Source organism: Dendronephthya gigantea, unplaced genomic scaffold (assembly GCF_004324835.1).
Source record: "Dendronephthya gigantea isolate DGI-Jeju-01 unplaced genomic scaffold, DenGig_1.0 000021F, whole genome shotgun sequence".
Lineage (NCBI taxonomy): Eukaryota > Metazoa > Cnidaria > Anthozoa > Malacalcyonacea > Nephtheidae > Dendronephthya > Dendronephthya gigantea.
The window spans coordinates 1,412,920-1,431,044 of record NW_021163031.1 but is presented as its reverse complement, the minus strand read 5'-3'; the positions used below and the strand labels follow the sequence as shown (position 1 = coordinate 1,431,044).

Sequence of the window (18,125 nt, the reverse complement as noted above, 5' to 3'; positions counted from 1 at the left end):
GACTTATGAAAATTTATAATTTATAAATTATAATTGTTCTCTTCCAAATCGAAAAGCAGCATTCCATATTATACGTTTTGCTTCTACTAGAAAATAACTACTGTCCGCATTACGTCCAAGTGCAGTTAACTGCATGTGAGTAGCATATTTATACTTTATTGCTATTTTTTGGTTTGGTAAGCATGCGTTGGTATAAAATTTAAAAATTAAACAGAGAGATCATGATGAGACTTGTCAGCCATCGCTGTGAAACGTGAATTATAGATCATTCTCATTTGCTTGTTCTCTAGCAACAACATTAAAACACTTGCCTATTTAATGCATTATTGTTGACACATTAAAGTACCTTTTTGGCAGGTGAATTGTATATTTAGATCTAGCCGGCCAAAAGCTGAAGCGAGTAGGCGTATCGCAGTTAGACGAGCTTGTGGCGAAAAAGATGCCTCCAGTTCCAGGCCAAGATATCAAAGCATTCGTTGATGATGCTATAAAATCACATACTGTGACAGTTTTTGCCTTTTCAAAATGTCCTTTTTGCAAAAAGGTAGGCGAAATATAGGAATAATTTGTGACTTTGAGTCTGTGATACTGATGATAATGATACTGATGATAATTTGTTATCATACAGACAACGTATACAGTACAAAATATGTTCTGAGTTTGTGTCTGTGTCTTCTTGCCCACATGTTCATAATACAGTAACATAATTGCACGATATTGGTAAAAGTGGGATATATTCACAATTATATTGTTTGTGATGTGACTCCTTAATATTACAAGTGGACAACAAAAGCATTAAAAATTTTCTTGCTATCTAGAGGATGGCATGATTGGCCCCTGGGCATTTGCCTGGGCTTGAACTTCCAGAATAATAATGACCATCATCTTATAGCAAATCTTTGAATTCATTTGGTTCCATGTGAACAAAATTATTCATCTAAAGTATTATAAACATTAAAGTATTATATACATATTTTTCTGGGTTTTTATACTAGGCAAAGGCCCTGTTTGCTTCACTTGGTATTACTATCCATCTTCTTGACATTGATCTCATGGGTAAGTTTCTAACCTTTATTTTGTTCATGCAACTAAGTATGAGGTATTGTGTCTTTTCTTATCCTATTTTACCTATCATGCTATGCTGTCCAATCATTTTAGAAACTGGCGCAGACATAAAGGCCAAGTTATTGGAAATGACAGGACAGAAAACAGTGCCAAATATTTTCATCCGGGGCAAACATATTGGTGGCTCAGATGATCTGTCCAAACTAAATGAAAGTGGAGCATTGATGTCTTTAATTAATCCTCCAACAGATCAATATGATTATGACTTGGTTGTGATTGGAGGTGGTTCTGGAGGATTGTCATGTAGTAAGGTATAATTGCTATGGTGAAGTTTTTTGCTGGAAAGTACAAATCTTATCTCTTGAAATATTGTATAATGAGGGTGTGATAAAACGATGCCCCGCCTCTTGCATATATATGGCTACACCAACCATTGCAAGTGCACATTTATTAATCATATTTTTACTTGAAAATTACCAATTGACAGATTCCATATAATCAGAGTTTACCAACGACATTGTATGATTTATTGTTGTTACTTGCATCTTGTTTACTACATACATAGGAAGCCAGCAAGTATGGGCTGAAGGTTGCTGTACTTGACTTCATCAAACCAACCCCTTCTGGAACAACCTGGGGTAAATATGTATATTTATGGATGTTTTGGCATCAGTTTCCTAATTTACGTAGTATTCTCCTATTGCCACCTAATAGCATTATTTGTTATGATTGTATATCATATGAAATTCATCTTGACAGTCTTCCAATGATTTTATAGGATTGGGTGGTACATGTGTGAATGTTGGTTGCATACCTAAGAAACTAATGCACCAGGCAGCATTACTTGGTGGTGCTATCAAAGATTCAAAAAAATTTGGATGGGAATTAGAGCAAGATAAAGGTATAATTAGCATTAGTACTTACAATATTCATTCTTAAAATTTGTCAAAGGCCATGCAAACCTCAGCTAGGTGTTTGCTAATATTTCCATGGACCCTAACGGCCCACAAAACATAATTTGCAGTCAAACATAACTGGCAAACAATGAAAGAAGCAATTCAGAATTATATTGGTTCACTAAACTGGGGATATCGTGTTGCATTGAGAGATAAAGGTGTGAAATACCTTAATGCTTATGGCGAGTTGATGGATGCACACAAAATTAAGGTATGAAACTGATCATTCAAGTGTACGAGACTGTATTACTGCAAGTAGCCTGTAAATCAAAGCTACAGAAAGGTGGTGACGTAAAATTATAATTTCAAATTGTTTTAGACTACAAATGGTCGTGGAAAAGTCACAGAGATCACAACTGAAACTGTTGTGGTGGCAACAGGTATACAATGATGCATTTTATCTGATATGGCCAACCCTTGTTAATGTTAGGATCGAGACACCTCACCATGCATGTGGCCCCAGATTAATACACATGCAGTAATGGGGAATCTCTTTCTCATTTGACAGCTGGTACTATACAAATATATCTGGCAATATTGAGTCACAGGCCAATTCTGTTTAAACTGATCAGTTTCTCTCCTAACTCCCCCCCCCCTCAAATACTTCAGGAAGTTCTCCTAACTCCCCCCCCCTCAAATACTCCAGGAAGTTCTCCTAATTCTCCCCCCTCAAATACTCTCCAGGAAGTTCTCCTAACTTTCCCCCTCAAAAACTCCAAGAAATTCTCCTAACTTCCCCTCCCCCTCAAATACTTCAGGAAGTTCTCCTAACTTCTCCCCTGTCAGGAAGTATGCGTCTTTTAGCTTCTTAGGACATTTGGCCTACTGTATATCGCCTTTGCTTCATTGTGTTGATGTGGAAATTGTGCTCGAATTTTCTTCTAAAACCAAGATCCTGCAGTTTAAGACATTCCACATTTTGATATCTGACAACAGGTGAACGCCCCAGATATCCTGATATACCCGGAGCAAAAGAGTTTGGGATAACCAGCGATGATCTTTTCTCCCTGCCATATTGTCCTGGAAAAACTTTGGTAGTTGGTGCTTCATATGTTGCATTGGAATGTGCTGGTTTTTTGGCTGGTATTGGTTTGGACGTCACTGTTATGATACGCTCCATCTTTCTGCGTGGTTTTGATCAGGTACGAAGAAACCCCTTTTTTAAACGTTTTTCGTGAGATAGGGGCATGATAGCCAGCATGCTCTTGCACATTCTCATTCATTTACAACTAAATCGTAAAAGCGACGAAATACATTCAGTACACAAATTAGTGCGACGGTGCAACTCTGAGTTGCCATCCGAACAAGCTAAGAAATTAGCATTCCCACACCAGGAATCAAACCCGCGACATTCGGTATACTGGTCTAATATACTCTTTCAACTATGCTAATAGGTCAAAACTGAAAAAACAATTCAAATGCATGTTTAATGGTCGCTGGTTCCATTGATCAAGCTAAGAGAAGCACAATCACAGTATGAATTCGCAGGAGTCATACACACGATCATAATTTACATTCAATACTTATATATCATCGTTTTATACCTTGCATAATCCCACGTTGATCTAGCGTTGGTCAAACTCAAGTTTAGGAATACGTCTGCACATAGGATGAATAATGATAGAGATTAGAATTTAGTTATTATTTTTATAGCAAATGGCTGAGATCGTTGGTGGTTATTTGGAGACAGAAAATATCAAGTTGATTAAAAAACACGTTCCAACAAAGGTGAGAGAGCATGCTCAGCAAGCCATTAGTATATAATAATTACACCTGACTCAGCTACGTAAAAAGTTGCTTCCTATTGCCTTTGTTGTATCCCTACCAGTGAACTGATCCCTACCAGCTGATCTAAAATAGCGGGAGAGAACTTAGACTAGTTGTCAAATAAAAAAACATTTCTCGGTTGAAACAATCCCTTGAAATATACTTTATTGTGGTTTCAAATTGATGTCAGGGCTTAGTTATGTTAGACATATATAAGTTCTGATAACTAAACATACGTTTACAACACAAAGAATAACAAAAGATTAAATACAGTTGAATGGATTTCTATTTCGACAAGCCTTTTGAGCGCTGATTGGCTAAAATAATATCCATGCAGCACGGTTCTAAACCCTGATCTCTGTTATTAGGTTGAGATGCTGGAGGATGGACAACCAAGAAAATTGAAAGTACACTACAAATCAGTGGAAAGTGGAGAAGAGTTTGAAGGAGAATACAACAGCGTACGTATAAACACAATTAATAGATAATACATGGTTTGGAGACTAAATAAAAGTACAATACAAGTCAACCCTTTCTCGTCACGTGTCTATTGTATTTTAGCCAACTTTACCAATGGCATTCGTCTTGCTAAGCTCATCAACCTTGACTTGAAAAATATGTTAATTATAAGATTGCTAGTGGTTTATCTGTCCAAAATACAATAGACATGTGATGAGAAAGGAACATTTTTTTGCATCTCAACATAGTTAGTGAATTGTATTGTAGTTTTATGTGGTCTCCAAACCATTTATATTCCATTAAATGTGGTATCAACTACAGTATTAGATAAAAAATATTTTAAAATTGAAAGTTGTATTATAGATGTAGGTCTTAAGATCAGTTACGTAAATAAGAATGCGCGTATTTTTATAATATGCAATGTTATTTATCTACAAGCCGTAAAAGGTATAACTCTTTAATAATTCAATCCAACAGAGGATTCCAATACAGGTTTGAAAATCCCTATCTCTGGTTGGAATTTTAAAACCTAAGTTAATTTTCATGTAGAGCCTAATAGATTGGGAGATCGAATGAAGACTTGAAAAACGTGTAAAAGGTCTAAAGTTTATAACTGTGCACTTTTGCCAGATATCTTTCTTATATTTAGGTGCTGTTCGCCATTGGTCGAGATTCTTGTACAGAAGGTATCGGTCTGGAAAATGCTGGGGTGTCATTGAACCCAAAGTAAGTCACTCAACATCAATTGACGTTTTTTCATTAAACTGTCAGAGTTGCAATAAAGGCTTCAAACATCCTCAGAACGGATTCCAAGCTGTGTGAAGACCAAAAGTACATAGAGCTATTCCCTCTTTTGATTGGATTATGCAAGGCTAGAGATGCTTATATACGGGAGGTGATCTATTCTACACATGAAGAATATTATGTGCTAGTAATAAACATGGTGGTGGACTGGTGGTTCAACAATACGCTTTTGTAGCCATTTTTTGACAGTCTGTCTTTCAATTCAGAGTACATAGTGAGAATGAGATTTCAGAAATTAAATTGACCTTTCGTGTCTTTTTTTATCGAAGGAACGGTAAAGTTATTGTGGATGATAAGGAACAGACAAATGTGCCAAATATTTACGCCCTTGGAGATATTTTGGACGGGAGATTAGAACTAACACCTGTGGCTATTGAAGCTGGAATGTTGTTGGCACAAAGATTGTATGCTGGTAGTGAGACGTTGGTAAGTTCTCGGGAAGTATCTTAAATAACAGCGATAAATTAAGCTCGTTCTTTTCAAGAGAAAGGCGAGACCTTTAGGTGGGAGGAGCTAGTTGTTGAGATATTGGTTTGTGATAGACATTTGACCAATCAAAGTGTCATAATCTCTTCATAATCATGTCTTCTCGTTTTAGTGCGACTACGTAAACGTCCCCACTACAGTATTTACACCATTAGAGTACAGTTGTTGTGGCTATTCCGAAGAAGACGCAACTGCCAAGTTTGGAGTGGATAATTTAGAAATATTTCACACCAACCTTTGGCCACTAGAATGGACAGTCGCTGAGAAGGAAAACAATATTTGCTATGCTAAACTGATTTGTTACAAGCCGGATCAGGTACTTTAAGAACTACTTTTTTACAAATATCTAATTTCTGTGATATGTCATGTTATTTCTAAAAAAATAGCATTCGAAGGGCAACCTTTGTGTATTTCTGCAGAACCGTATTGTTGGTTTGCATATTGCGAGTCCAAACGCAGGCGAAGTTATGCAGGGATTTGCTTGTGCTATCAAGTGTGGAGCAACCAAGGCAGATTTTGATCGAACCATTGGAATACATCCAACAATTGCAGAGGTTTGTGTTTAGCTCACGTTTACCAGGGAGGTTTAGCCATTGTTGTTTTGCTAGTCTTTCCCTTAAAAATATCGATTTCGGGGCAGTATAGATGTTGATACACATTATCATTCACTTCTACACTACCATGAGACATGATATTGTCTCACCATCATCATTAGGATTTTTATCATTACAATCTCAGTAATGGTTGTTACTAAGATAGTTGTATGTTTGCATGGTGACAGTCAATAAGTAATATTGCACTGATGAAGGCCTGGGTAACGTGGGTAACTGGGACTGAAAGTTTTGCAGTATTGAATACTTACGTGGTGTACCGACAAGCTTAATTACTTAAAATTCTCTCGTTAAGGTGTTCACAACAATGGACATCACAAAAGGTTCTGGACAAGACATCACTCAAAAAGGTTGCTGAGGTTAGACCCTACTGTAGTTAAATCTTGGAAGCCTTAACTGGGAGGTGCACATACACACACACCAATACAGCACGTACGATATATTAGCCCGAAGGAACAATTGTGGCTATACACAGGTTAAGATGAGGCTTCCTAAGAACTACAGTGGGGATAAAAACCCATATCGTGTATCCTTGGTCTTGGTAATACTCTGCATATTGTTTTTATGACGGTCAGGTCTGCAGCCTTCTTCAGGAGGACTTGACTCGATGGAGTTTTATCCGTGGCGAGGGAACGCGACATTTGACATTAATTACATATTTTAGTTTAGACTACAACCATGCTGACTTTTTTGGTAACTATTTAATAGTATGTTTAACATTGGAGACACTTGCAAACGTTGTATCCTAGGTAATTGCAAAAAAAATGAAAAATACTTTACTCGTAGGATATTCTATGAAATTTCCTGCACAAGTTGATCTACCCACCGGACTAAACTTATTTAGATACAATATAGAAAAGTATAGTTACTATAGCGAAAAAAGGTAATTTGATTACACATCATCATCCTATGCAATACGATCGTTTCCAAAATCCTGTTTCAAAAAAATGGAAAGGATTCTACCTGGTTGTACTTCTAGAGACGATCCAGTCATTCCAGTATTACCTGGCGGTATTCAGTCATATTATTGTCGCATGACAACAAAGTAATAAACTAATAAACTATTACTTCTGTTCATGCTGGCTCGCAAGAAATCTTTATGTAACAGCCATTAGTAAGGTAAGTTTTATTATTTACAGTATACCAATACAACATTTCTTTCAACTTTTCTAAACAATAAATAAATCCTCTAAAATTCCGCAAATGTTTAGAAATCAGTTAAGATACGGAAACTATTTGATTAAAATATTTCTGCCTAATTAATCATCGGCTAACATGGTCTTTAAAATCGCAACAACAGTCCCTCGTCAAGAACCGAACAAGAGAAAACGTGGATAAAACCATTCCAAAAATGCAGCCACGAAAGGAGAGGAAACGTGACTTAAGGCCAGTAATTGACTAAACATTACAAGCGCCACGTCTACCGTAGGTCAGTGTGTTCAATACCGAGGTTGTTCAACGTCTCTTCGTAGTTGGTTATATTACGTTTCATGATATCCATGCAAGGACCCAGCAGTCGTTCAAATGCATGGATTTCCAACACTGAAAAGAAAATAGGAAAAGGTAAAGACTGCAGTGTTGTTCGGTCATAATTTTCTGGTGTATTTACCATTTGTACCACCATAACCGCAACTATTAAAATAATTACCATCACAAAATAATAACCACTGGCACTGCCACCATTACCTACCACCAATCAATATGACACTACTGTAGATCAGCCTTGTGTATTCAAAGGGTAGTTGTGAACCTAATCTAATGTCCACTATTCTAATACTGTAGTAAATGCGCACTCGATCTTTGCTTCAGGCCGGCCTCCGCTTGCACGTATGTTCGCGAAATCGCACGTAGTGCTTGCGCGTTGACGACCGCCTTGAAAGTAGACTACAGTCAAACGTACAAGAAATTAGCCGCGATGGCCGGCTCAGTGACAGTTTCACGTCAGCGAGCATGCGCCAAATCGGCCGCACTGACAGTACGTGCAAGTGGAGGCTGATCTTTAGGATACTACGCTGCAGTAATAATCTCAAAACATTTTTTTTAGTAAGAGAAATGAACCTACCTGCACATCTTACTAAACCGACGGCGTATGCAGATGCTGCCCTTGGTTTATGAGTTACCAATGCAAGCTCTGTAACAAAAGGTATTAAGTAAAATTACTTAGGGGGAGATGTTACTTAATTATATAGCATTCATATACCAGACAAACTGATTGTACAAGAAAGCTGGAATGATTTGTATTCTACCTCCAAAGTATTGTCCTTCAGTACATGTTGCAACTTCTACCTCATTTGACTCACCCTGGACATACACACAATATAATTGTTGAATATTAGTATCAGACTATTATTTTGTAATGTTATTAATGATGGTCGATGTTTGATTATATTATTATTTTGAAATGTTATTAATGATGTTCATACCGGCTGTAATATTTGAATAGAGACAACCCCTTTTTCCACAAAGTACATGAACTCTGCTTCATCACCCTAGTCAAAAATAGAGGTTCAATATTGTATTACATGTAAGACCCATGATAAAACATTGCCACTAGGAATAATTGGTAAGAATCAAGGTTACAACACCACTACTTGGATAAACTTTATAATAACATACTTGTTTGATAATGCATTCTCCATCATCATATGTTTTTGACTCAAGCGCATCAGCTAGATTCATTTTTTCACTCATCTTTTTAAGAAAAGAATAGAGGAATTGAAATTTGTGCAACTGTGAATATGACATTGGCACCCAGAACCACTGACATGGTCAATGTTAACAAGTAAAACTAGTAATTACAGTTGCTTTTCCTCCACTATTACAAATGCTTCTACATGTTTTCCAAAAATTAATATTAAAAAAATTACATTTATTTCTGACAGCATTGGGACTTTTTCAATGAGTGCTTCATACGCTTTCCTCTAAAATGATACCAGGAGTGTTTTATATAGTGATATATACATATAGACATACAATGAATGAATAAAAGCAGATCTCTCACAAGCAATACCTTCTTAGATGCTGCTCTAAGAACTATTTTCCTAAATGTGACTCGATCCTGAAATTTAGATGGAAGAAATTTGAAGGTTATAATTCACTCACAACTATTCAAAAACGAACTAATGCTAAAGAAATTAACATACCAAGGCCCAAAGAATACCATCTGAAGTTGCAACAATAGTTGCTGCCCTGTAAAAAAACTTTTTCTCAGTGACATATTGATGAGATATAATCAGTCTGGATGTGATGTTGGTTGTTACAATTATGACAGTAAATTAACAATGCTACCTCAACTCAACCCTTTAAAATTGTAATTACAGAGAAGTACCTGTTTTATTATGTATCTGATTAACAATTTGAGATATTGGAAGAGTACTGTTATAGCCTTAGATATACCTTGGAGTGTTATACATAAGGGCCAATTCTCCGAAACTTCCTTTGTTAATGTAGTTACCAACCTGAAGCAAATTTTAAAAATTATTAGAAAAATCACTCCAGTAAGGAATGACAAATTTGTAAAATTTAGTATATATCTATTACAACATTGTAAGCTACCTATTACAACAGCATAGGTAATAATTATAATGAATAGTACCAGTACACAAACTATGAATGCATTAATTATACTTGCAATATAACTTAAATGGTGCTAATTCATACTCACATTTTTGTCAGCTCCATCTATCTTTACAAATATATCATATGTACCACTAAAAATAAAACACAAAAGAAATCTTGATGACAATTTCTAAGAATACTTTTTTTGAAAAAGTTTAGACTTGCTAACCTATCAACAACATAAAAATTGTCCCCATCATCTCCTTGGTCAATCACATGTTCATCTGGTGTTACTTTTTTCTCAAACATGGCATCCAGCACTCTAGTTAGCTCTTCCTGTCATAAAACAAATATATCTATATGATCAGAAGGTTGCGAAAACTTTATAATTACAAGAACTATTTACTATTATTGATGTAATACTAACACTTTCTAGATTTTTAAACAGTAAAATGTTTTTTACTGCTTCATTTAGACGGATCCTTTGTTGGTCTGTTTTAGGATAAACAATCTGAAAAGAAAATATGTATATGTATAAAAAAAATTAATTTAACATGTAAAACATGTAGCAGAAACCTTGCAAAACCCTGGTGGTGAAAGTATGAACATTATCATTATTTAGAAATTACAGGATGTTCCTAGGTGGCTGACAGTTGGCATACACTAGCAATACATTTCAATATAGAACACCCAATATGTTACTGACAAGTTACTCACTTTCTCTTCATCATCATCCTCCTCATCTGATGGAGCAAGAGGTTCAGCTGAGACTGTAAAGACAAGAAAAAAAATATAGGAATTTTGCACTGTGCTTCAAATTACTTTTTAGCAACAAACCAATGAATAAAAAAATCATGACATTCACCTGACTGCCTCCTAGCATATCTGTTTTTTGGTGGTTCTGAAACGAATCATGGAAAAATTATGCAAACAATGTTAAACTTAACAACTAAAGAGAAATGACTTTGTAGTTCTATGGGAAAATTACTTATAAAACAGGTTGAAGGAATTTTTTAATCCACTTTTACTATTTAACATTTTATCCAATGCGTGTAGTAAGACATTTGAATTATTCAAATGAATTGCTAAGTTGCAGCTTTATTGAAACACCCTGTATATTTATATGATAATTAGAAAAGACTAAACTGTTTACAATGCGGTTAACAATGGGACAAAACGTCGGAAACCACCACAATTTAATATACACAACACTTGATACAAAATTGAGTTGCATAAATTGCAAATATCGTATGAAACGGAAAATTTTAAAACATCGAGATTCGAGAACTACCCAAGGGTTCCTCTTCATCCTCCTGATCAGATTCTTTTTCATCTGAATAGAACGAAACCCCTTTACCACTAGTTTTGCTTCGCAATTTTAACTGCGTAAAATATTCTGCAGCAAAATCAACCATGTCTTCAGGTCGCTCGCGGAGAACAACAACGGTAAAATCCTGCAGCATATCAGTAAGTCCGGTAGGTATTTGCAACTCCATTTTAACGCGGTAAAAAATAACCCAACAGTTTTATTCCGCAATAAATTTTACATAATGTCAATGTTTGTTTCCGTTTATTCAATTGTTTACCAAAAGTTTCACCGATGCGAAAATTGGCAGCAAAGTAATGCAGTATACAGCGAGGATGTCAAACAATGTCAAACAGCGAAGGTTGGTGAGAGCAAATTAGTAAAACAGCCAATCAGATGAGAGCATTTCAGCACACTAACCAATCAAACCGCAGATCTCATATATATTATATAACTACCTATGCGCATATTTGCGAATAATTATTGAGCAAAGCTATTCAATCTGCAATCTTCTCACAATTTGCAGTAATAATCACGCTAAAATGACTAGTGAAAAAACCTCTACATTCTTTATAGTACACGGTACACCTTCTCACTTTATGTTTTGCAAAAAACTTTAGTTCACATGTATATTGTATTGTCTTTAGCTTACTGCTAAATGAGAAAAACTGTAAACGTACATAAAGAAATATCATCTCGCAGACATGCTGATTATATGTGAAAATATTGTTTTACGCCTTTCTAAACCAATTATATTTACCTAAGAAATAATGTGTCATTTTTTTAAATACTTACTGTACTATCTTATCGATTATCTTTATACTTTATACTCGTTTAACTGCAATATTTTAATATTTTATCACGGTTGTTGCATGGTTTTTAAAATTCAAGCAATTAATTTATACAATTAATATTGAAGTTTGTGGCACTCGATTCTACGCTGTTGTTTGCTGTCTACTCTATCAAATGATTTAATCAATTATATATATATGGTATTTTTACAACATTTTGAATTTCCGTATTATTTCCTAAATATCTGCCTTCATAAAATACAAAGTTCCTATAGCTGTGCTTTGTTTTAGTTAGTAACTGTGACCATATTATTTTCTGTTTATTATTCACACTATATGTGTTCGCCTATAGAATTATATTCATTGAAAAATTGCCAAAACAATTAGGATTTTATTGCACCAAGTGGCCAAATTCATGTTTAACAAATAAAGAACGCCATACAACACTGCACTCAAATGCCCATTACCAAGCAATGATGATCTGACCTGTAAATCAACAATTTATACCGCACGTTTCTTTAAATAAATCAAAATGTCCTAATGCATCTATCAAGGTATTACAGCTTAACAATCTAGCCCAGCAAACCTGGTTCGACATCATACTCGTCTTCGTCAATCGGTTGACCAAGAATACTTCGAGCGAACCATTTTTTTAATCTTTTAAAACGTTCACCCATCTTGATTACTCCAATTTATTATATGCTTTGATGTTTCTCTTGAACCCTGCAAATGCTTATTCCTTGTTTTATGTTACATTAAGTCAGTATATTTTCGAAAATATTGAGCGGAATATTCCGATACTGCAAGTAACAGAATTTATATATTACGGTAATTACGTCTACTCGCAGGCATCTGATAGAATTTTGCATAACAAATAGTACATTGTTTAAATATTTGCGCTATATGTGGCGAAAATTATGTAATTATTCCATAAATTATATATGTAAAGACGGAAATGGATACGACCACTGAGCTATATAATAATTAAGGTATTACTACATAGCTCAGTGAATACGACAATGAGCATCGTAAATTACGGGGGAGAATTTCGATACCTTATAGGTACATGGGCGCTCTCCCGCTCGATCATTCGGTGAATTTGAACGAGAAGCGAAAATTGTTTATTTCAGCCCCTTTTTAGTATTATTGTTTTCAGTTACTGTGTCTTTTAAACAGACCTTACCACATTTCGAACGGTTGTACATATGTTTTTCCATTACTACCTTAACAATAATGAATTATATTCAGCGTTAATTTTTCCATTAAATTCATTGGAAAAATCACATTGGCAAAAATATAATTCATCAATCACAATACATCAAAACAATAAATACTCATATAATAACGTTAATTTTTCGGCCTTTTTGCCAGTTTTCATTTTAATTTCATAAATACAAAAGCAGGTTCAAGTTTGGTTCAAGTAATGTGCAAACAAAACGTGTCAAAAGTCAAGATTAAAAATTTTCAGTGAGTTTGAAAAATTGACTGTGGTAGTGTGGATGAAACATGAATGAGACGTGTCATATTCTTTTATGCAAACAAATATAATATATTATCCGTATACAATCATTTTGCCACATAATCGTTTGCGATTAGTTTTTAGGCTATCCTCATCCTACGCTGTCTCTTTGCTCAGGTGGAATTTTATGTAAATATACCGATTTTAATTGCGAATTGAAAATGGCTAAAACATATGTTAGCCATATATATATATTTTATGATAAAAATTGGAAAGATTTATATATGAACGATTATGTCCTTGAATTGGAATATGACTATTGACGGGGCAGCAAGTCGGCAGAATGAATAGTAATAAAGACGCATGACAAAAAATAATAGACATACTATTTATCTCAGTAGGTAAACACCGGTCTACAATAAATGCAAAGCGAGAAATTTCAGCCTATCCATCTCAGAACCCTGCTGCGAACTGACCGTTTATTACAAATTTTATGCAACATTACGACAAGATCGCAAATGGGATGATAAGGACGTAAGTCAGCCGAAAAGCAATACTTATTTAGGCCGCCAATACTTACAAGCCAGACGAAGACATTGTTACATTTAAACATGTCTTGTTTCTTTCTATGCGAAAAGTTGAATAAACAATTCTTGCCTTCAGTCAAATAATGCTGCAGGCTCATCTCAGCTAATGTTACCGCTTATATTAATCCCACTTGCAAACGTCCAAATTTTAGATGATTCATGCTCATTGGTATCAAGTGAAGAACCTTAATCAATTTTCTTTTACTCGCTCTAGAAAAAGCTTTAACGAAAAATTGAAACATTTCTAAAATAATTTATGGCTACGCTTTCAAGCAATCTGACGCCGATTTGATAACGAAACACATATCACACATATAATTTCGAACTCACTAACCTTCTGCTTCGAAGTCTTCGAAAATATCCTCCGTAACTACTCTGGCCTTTTTCTTAAGCGCTAGGCAGCAAGCCATCCTGCTACTTAGCGGTTTTTTCTCCCGGAAAAGCGATCTAATCTATCGGGACTAGGCCAAGTCGTTCGCGGCGTAATTTTCCTCGCAACTCCACCGGACTAATTAAGATTGCTGTCTGCTTTTGTTATACCGATACGACGTTTGCTTGCTGTAGCTTGGTGACGAAAGACGCATGAAAAAATAATTACAAACTTGAACAGATGTTTTCAGAGTATACGTAGGTATAATGTCTATAATAACAGTTGGTACGGCTTCCTCGGGCAAAAGGAATTCAATTTGGTATAAAACCAAGGAAATCTTATACGTGAACTAACAGAAATATTACATTGCGAAATAAGAATAGGTTCAGAAATTGTCACTTCGACTGCTTATTCAAGAAATTATTTTTTTATTGGAGCTCGAGATGCATCAGCTTTTAAGCAAGTTTTCGAGCTATAAAATACTTAGAAAAAATAGAAAATTGTAATTGGTAGAAGAACAGTTGCATGGACGCGACGTCTTTCGTCCGATCAACTGAGTTTCAGATAACAGTTTAAAATTGGGCTACATCATTAAAATTTAAAGTGATGACTATAGCTATATCATGCTTTAGAAAATTGTCTCTTCTCTTACACATGATTTAAGCATTTGCATCTAACACTGACAACTTTTTCACAGTAATTGGTTATCAGCTTTTTTATTTTATTTTATTTATTTTATTTTATTAACGCAGAAAAACTTGAGCGAATTAATTAAAACACGCGCTCAACATTCAACGCCAAACCCTATCAGTAATTGTCGCCACAAAATTGCAGCATTGAAATTCCGGAAGTTACATACTTCGGATTTCCAAAAAAGTTACTTAAATTACCATATAGAGGTCAACTTTATATTTACCCAGGATATACAACGTCACACAAGTGTTTTGAACTTGGTGAAATAAAATCGTCCTGCGGTTTATCGGAAGGCGCCCTGATTCTTTTTATCACAAAGAAATGACATAAAAATAAACATTTTGACATAAGAAAGGCAGTAAATTTCAAAGCAGCTTCTATTGAGGCCTTAATTCGGTTTTGTAGGCCTGTTTTAAAACTGTGGTTTCATGAAAAATTCAAAGCGCTTAATTAATATATATAGCAGTTCAACTTTCAAGCCTGTAATTTAAATGGAATTGCTCATTAAAGTTGTTAGATTTTTTGGTCATAAAACTGCTGGTTTTCACCATAGTGTTTTCACTCACTGAGGAGAATTATCTTCAGCCTTGAACCAGTTAGGAAATTTTCTTTTTCTTTCTTTCTCTTTTTAGCTTTCAAGTTTCAAACGCGCAATGCGTGATAGTAGTTGATTATTAAGCAACTTTGAGTTGCGATATCGCTCTGCTTAGAAGCGATTTTGTTGTAAGAAAATCTTGGCGATTCTCAGTTTTTGCTTCGTTGTTAAACAAAATCGTTCATGAACATGGCGAAATCACAACTCAAATTGATCTTGATAATCAACTACCGTCACGCATTGTGCGCCTGAAAGTTAAAAGGGAAAGATCTATTGAGCATATTGGTGCCGAACAAAGACTAGGAAACAAATCTGATCTGGCCATGAAACTGCATGGATGATATATTCACGACAACAAAACTTAAGATAAAATAAGATAAAGTTTAAAACTCAAATTAGTTGTTGAAACCAATGCCAAATTCATATATTAAAATCAACCGTAAATCAAGCATTACCCCAATCATCATGGCCGCTCGTTGTAGCAGGTATATAGTGGAGGTAGTAACCTTTTTGACAACACAATAGCATGTGAAGACAAGGTGTATCGGTGTCTTATCGCGACTGTTTTATCTTGTTATAGTCTGGCAGTGCATGAAATAAAAAAATATCCGTTGTATCAGGGTAAATCATTAATCAATTTTCGGTGGCATTCCTCTTCAATGTTAGTTTGCCACTAATTCACGATTAACCGTCTTATTTAGACATCTGCCTGCCTTGTACAAAGTATAAGTGGTTATATTTACAGGTATGCATTGCAGTGATTCATTGTTTTTATTCTGCCCATGGCACAATGCTACGGTGCTCCTTTCAAATCAAGTTTAACTTTTGGTTTGCACAACAGAACGAATCAGGGAAATGCAAATTGGCGACTATTGTAAAAGTGCAGTGGTTATAGACACGTTAGGTAGGGTTAGAACTAAAGGTTCTCGGCCATTTGGGGCCCGAGATTCAAGCAGCCAACCTCAAGGTTCGCACTCTCCAAAGGCAAGCAAAATGTCCTGGCAACGAGATTGGTTGGTCGGTTAGCCAAAAGCAATTGCCGAGATTGCAAACGTACGAAAACTGAATGGTCAATCTATCGCATCAGTCACTAATAGTAATAGTCTCTATATTCTAGAAATAATTCTTTCTCAAGCTTTTTGCTTGGTTAGACTGTGTAAACAGCGAGTCGTCCGAGTGATTCTTAGCGGGACCGGAGTGCTAATAAATGTAGCTCGAACTATATGAGCTATTAAGTCTTAAAATGTTCTTAAGTGCTATTATGCTTTTTTTAACCTCATTTTTAAAGACGTTTGTGAAATGTTGCTTATGTGTACTACTTCATTGGTCCATTTGGTTGTTGCCGGGCGCGAACGGCGAAATCAACTGGCCTATGGTGTTTTATTTCACCGAGTTATAAGGAACCCAAAATACTTGGAAACCTAAAAGTTATTTCGAAGTAAAAGATTGGTCAGAACATCCCAGTAAAAACGTCTTAATTTATTTATCTCAGTTGTATCGATGTTTACAAAATCTTTTGGGCATCTGACTCATAATATTGCCCCAAACTTCGTTGTATGTTTCTCGCATACATTATATCAAATATTATCTACTTACAACAAATTAAGCTCGAGCTTGCTAAATACAATGATAAAAAAACTCTTCGTTTTTCACTATTGTTCGCTAGCTTGGCTTTCAACAACAACACTGATATTTATACGTACATAAAGTTAGTGGTATAAAGTAGGTTTGTTACTGCAAAGCTATTCATCTCAACTGAGCTGCTGATGTCTCTATGTTTGATTATTTACGTAGAAATCGTTAATTAGCAATTTTAGTATAAATTCCTACCTGCTCCAGGGTCGATCCCATGCCAATCAATAGCGTAAAAATGCTCTTAAGTGCTATTATGCTTTTTTTTACCTCATTTCCAAAGACGTTTGTGAAATGTTGCTGATGTGTACTACTTTATCGGTCCATTTGTTTGTTGCCGTGAACGGCGAAATCAACTATCCTATGGGTGTTCAGTTTGACCGAGTTATAAGGAACCCAAAATACTTGGAATCCTAAAATTTATTTCGAAGTCAAAGATTGGTCAGAACATCCTAGTAAAAACGCCTTAATTTATTTATCTCAGTTGTATCGATGTACAAAATCTTTCAGGCATCTGACTTATAATTATGCCCCAAACTTCGTTGTATGTTTCTCGCATACATTATATCAAATATTATCTACTTACAACAAATTAAGCTCGAGCTTGCTAAATACAATGATAAAAAAACTCTTCGTTTTTCACTTCTGTTCACCAGCTTGGCTTTCAACAACAACAACAACACTGATATTTATACGTACATAAAGTTAGTGGTATAAAGTAGGTTTTTTACTCCAAAGCTATTCATCTCAACTGAGCTGTCTCTACATTTCATTATTTACGTACAAATCCTTAATTAGCAATTTTTGTATAAATTCCTACCTGCTCCAGGGTCGATTCCATCCCAATCAATAGAGTATTCCTCCGGTTCAAACGAATCAGCAGCAAATTTAATGTTTTTCTGTCTGAAAGAAAGCATTTTCGTTCTTCGCCTTAATGTCCAACGCATGTGAGATAATTTCAAAGTAATTTAGAAATTCATATTAAG

The 18,125-nt window shown here is 35.2% G+C and overlaps 2 protein-coding genes across 5 annotated transcripts; one reads left to right on the top strand and one right to left on the bottom strand.

The window, feature by feature from the left end:
• The first annotated feature begins 46 nt into the window (after window positions 1-46).
• LOC114522014 (thioredoxin reductase 1, cytoplasmic-like) lies at window positions 47-7,065 on the top strand. Its single transcript, XM_028542611.1, has 16 exons — window positions 47-135; window positions 375-544; window positions 996-1,056; window positions 1,159-1,376; window positions 1,631-1,703; window positions 1,844-1,966; window positions 2,090-2,232; window positions 2,341-2,401; window positions 2,958-3,163; window positions 3,675-3,749; window positions 4,157-4,249; window positions 4,897-4,973; window positions 5,321-5,477; window positions 5,650-5,853; window positions 5,957-6,091; window positions 6,444-7,065. The coding sequence occupies exons 2-16, from the start codon at window positions 440-442 to the stop codon at window positions 6,504-6,506; spliced, it is 1,794 nt and encodes a 597-aa protein (XP_028398412.1). The 5' UTR covers window positions 47-135; window positions 375-439; the 3' UTR covers window positions 6,507-7,065.
• A 101-nt stretch (window positions 7,066-7,166) lies between these two features.
• On the bottom strand, window positions 7,167-18,079 carry LOC114522015 (cAMP-dependent protein kinase type II regulatory subunit-like). 4 transcript variants are annotated; one of them, XM_028542613.1, is made up of 15 exons: window positions 17,960-18,079; window positions 10,572-10,607; window positions 10,424-10,476; window positions 10,134-10,217; window positions 9,936-10,042; window positions 9,813-9,858; window positions 9,545-9,606; window positions 9,292-9,337; window positions 9,159-9,206; window positions 9,016-9,069; window positions 8,765-8,839; window positions 8,572-8,637; window positions 8,395-8,449; window positions 8,211-8,279; window positions 7,167-7,690 (listed from the first exon to the last, which is right to left on the bottom strand). In XM_028542613.1, exons 1-15 carry the CDS (start codon window positions 18,054-18,056, stop codon window positions 7,569-7,571), a joined length of 1,020 nt encoding a protein of 339 aa, XP_028398414.1. In that variant the 5' UTR covers window positions 18,057-18,079; the 3' UTR covers window positions 7,167-7,568. The 4 variants fall into 4 exon arrangements, with proteins under 4 accessions (XP_028398414.1, XP_028398416.1, XP_028398415.1 ...); XM_028542615.1 differs by lacking the exon at window positions 17,960-18,079 and adding an exon at window positions 14,184-14,432; XM_028542614.1 differs by lacking the exon at window positions 17,960-18,079 and adding an exon at window positions 12,390-12,753.
• Between the last annotated feature and the right edge of the window lie 46 nt (window positions 18,080-18,125).

Coding starts and splice junctions, on each gene's coding strand:
- LOC114522014 (XM_028542611.1), top strand. CDS start 440: ATGCCTCCAGTTCCAGGCCAAGATATCAAAGCATTCGTTGATGATGCT. Junction 1,057..1,158: donor TCTTGACATTGATCTCATGG/GTAAGTTTCTAA, acceptor CAATCATTTTAG/AAACTGGCGCAGACATAAAG. Junction 1,967..2,089: donor GGAATTAGAGCAAGATAAAG/GTATAATTAGCA, acceptor CATAATTTGCAG/TCAAACATAACTGGCAAACA.
- LOC114522015 (XM_028542612.1), bottom strand. CDS start 11,202: ATGGAGTTGCAAATACCTACCGGACTTACTGATATGCTGCAGGATTTT. Junction 10,608..10,997: donor GGATGAAGAGGAACCCTTGG/GTAGTTCTCGAA, acceptor GATTCGTTTCAG/AACCACCAAAAAACAGATAT. Junction 8,280..8,394: donor TGAAGGACAATACTTTGGAG/GTAGAATACAAA, acceptor CTTTTGTTACAG/AGCTTGCATTGGTAACTCAT.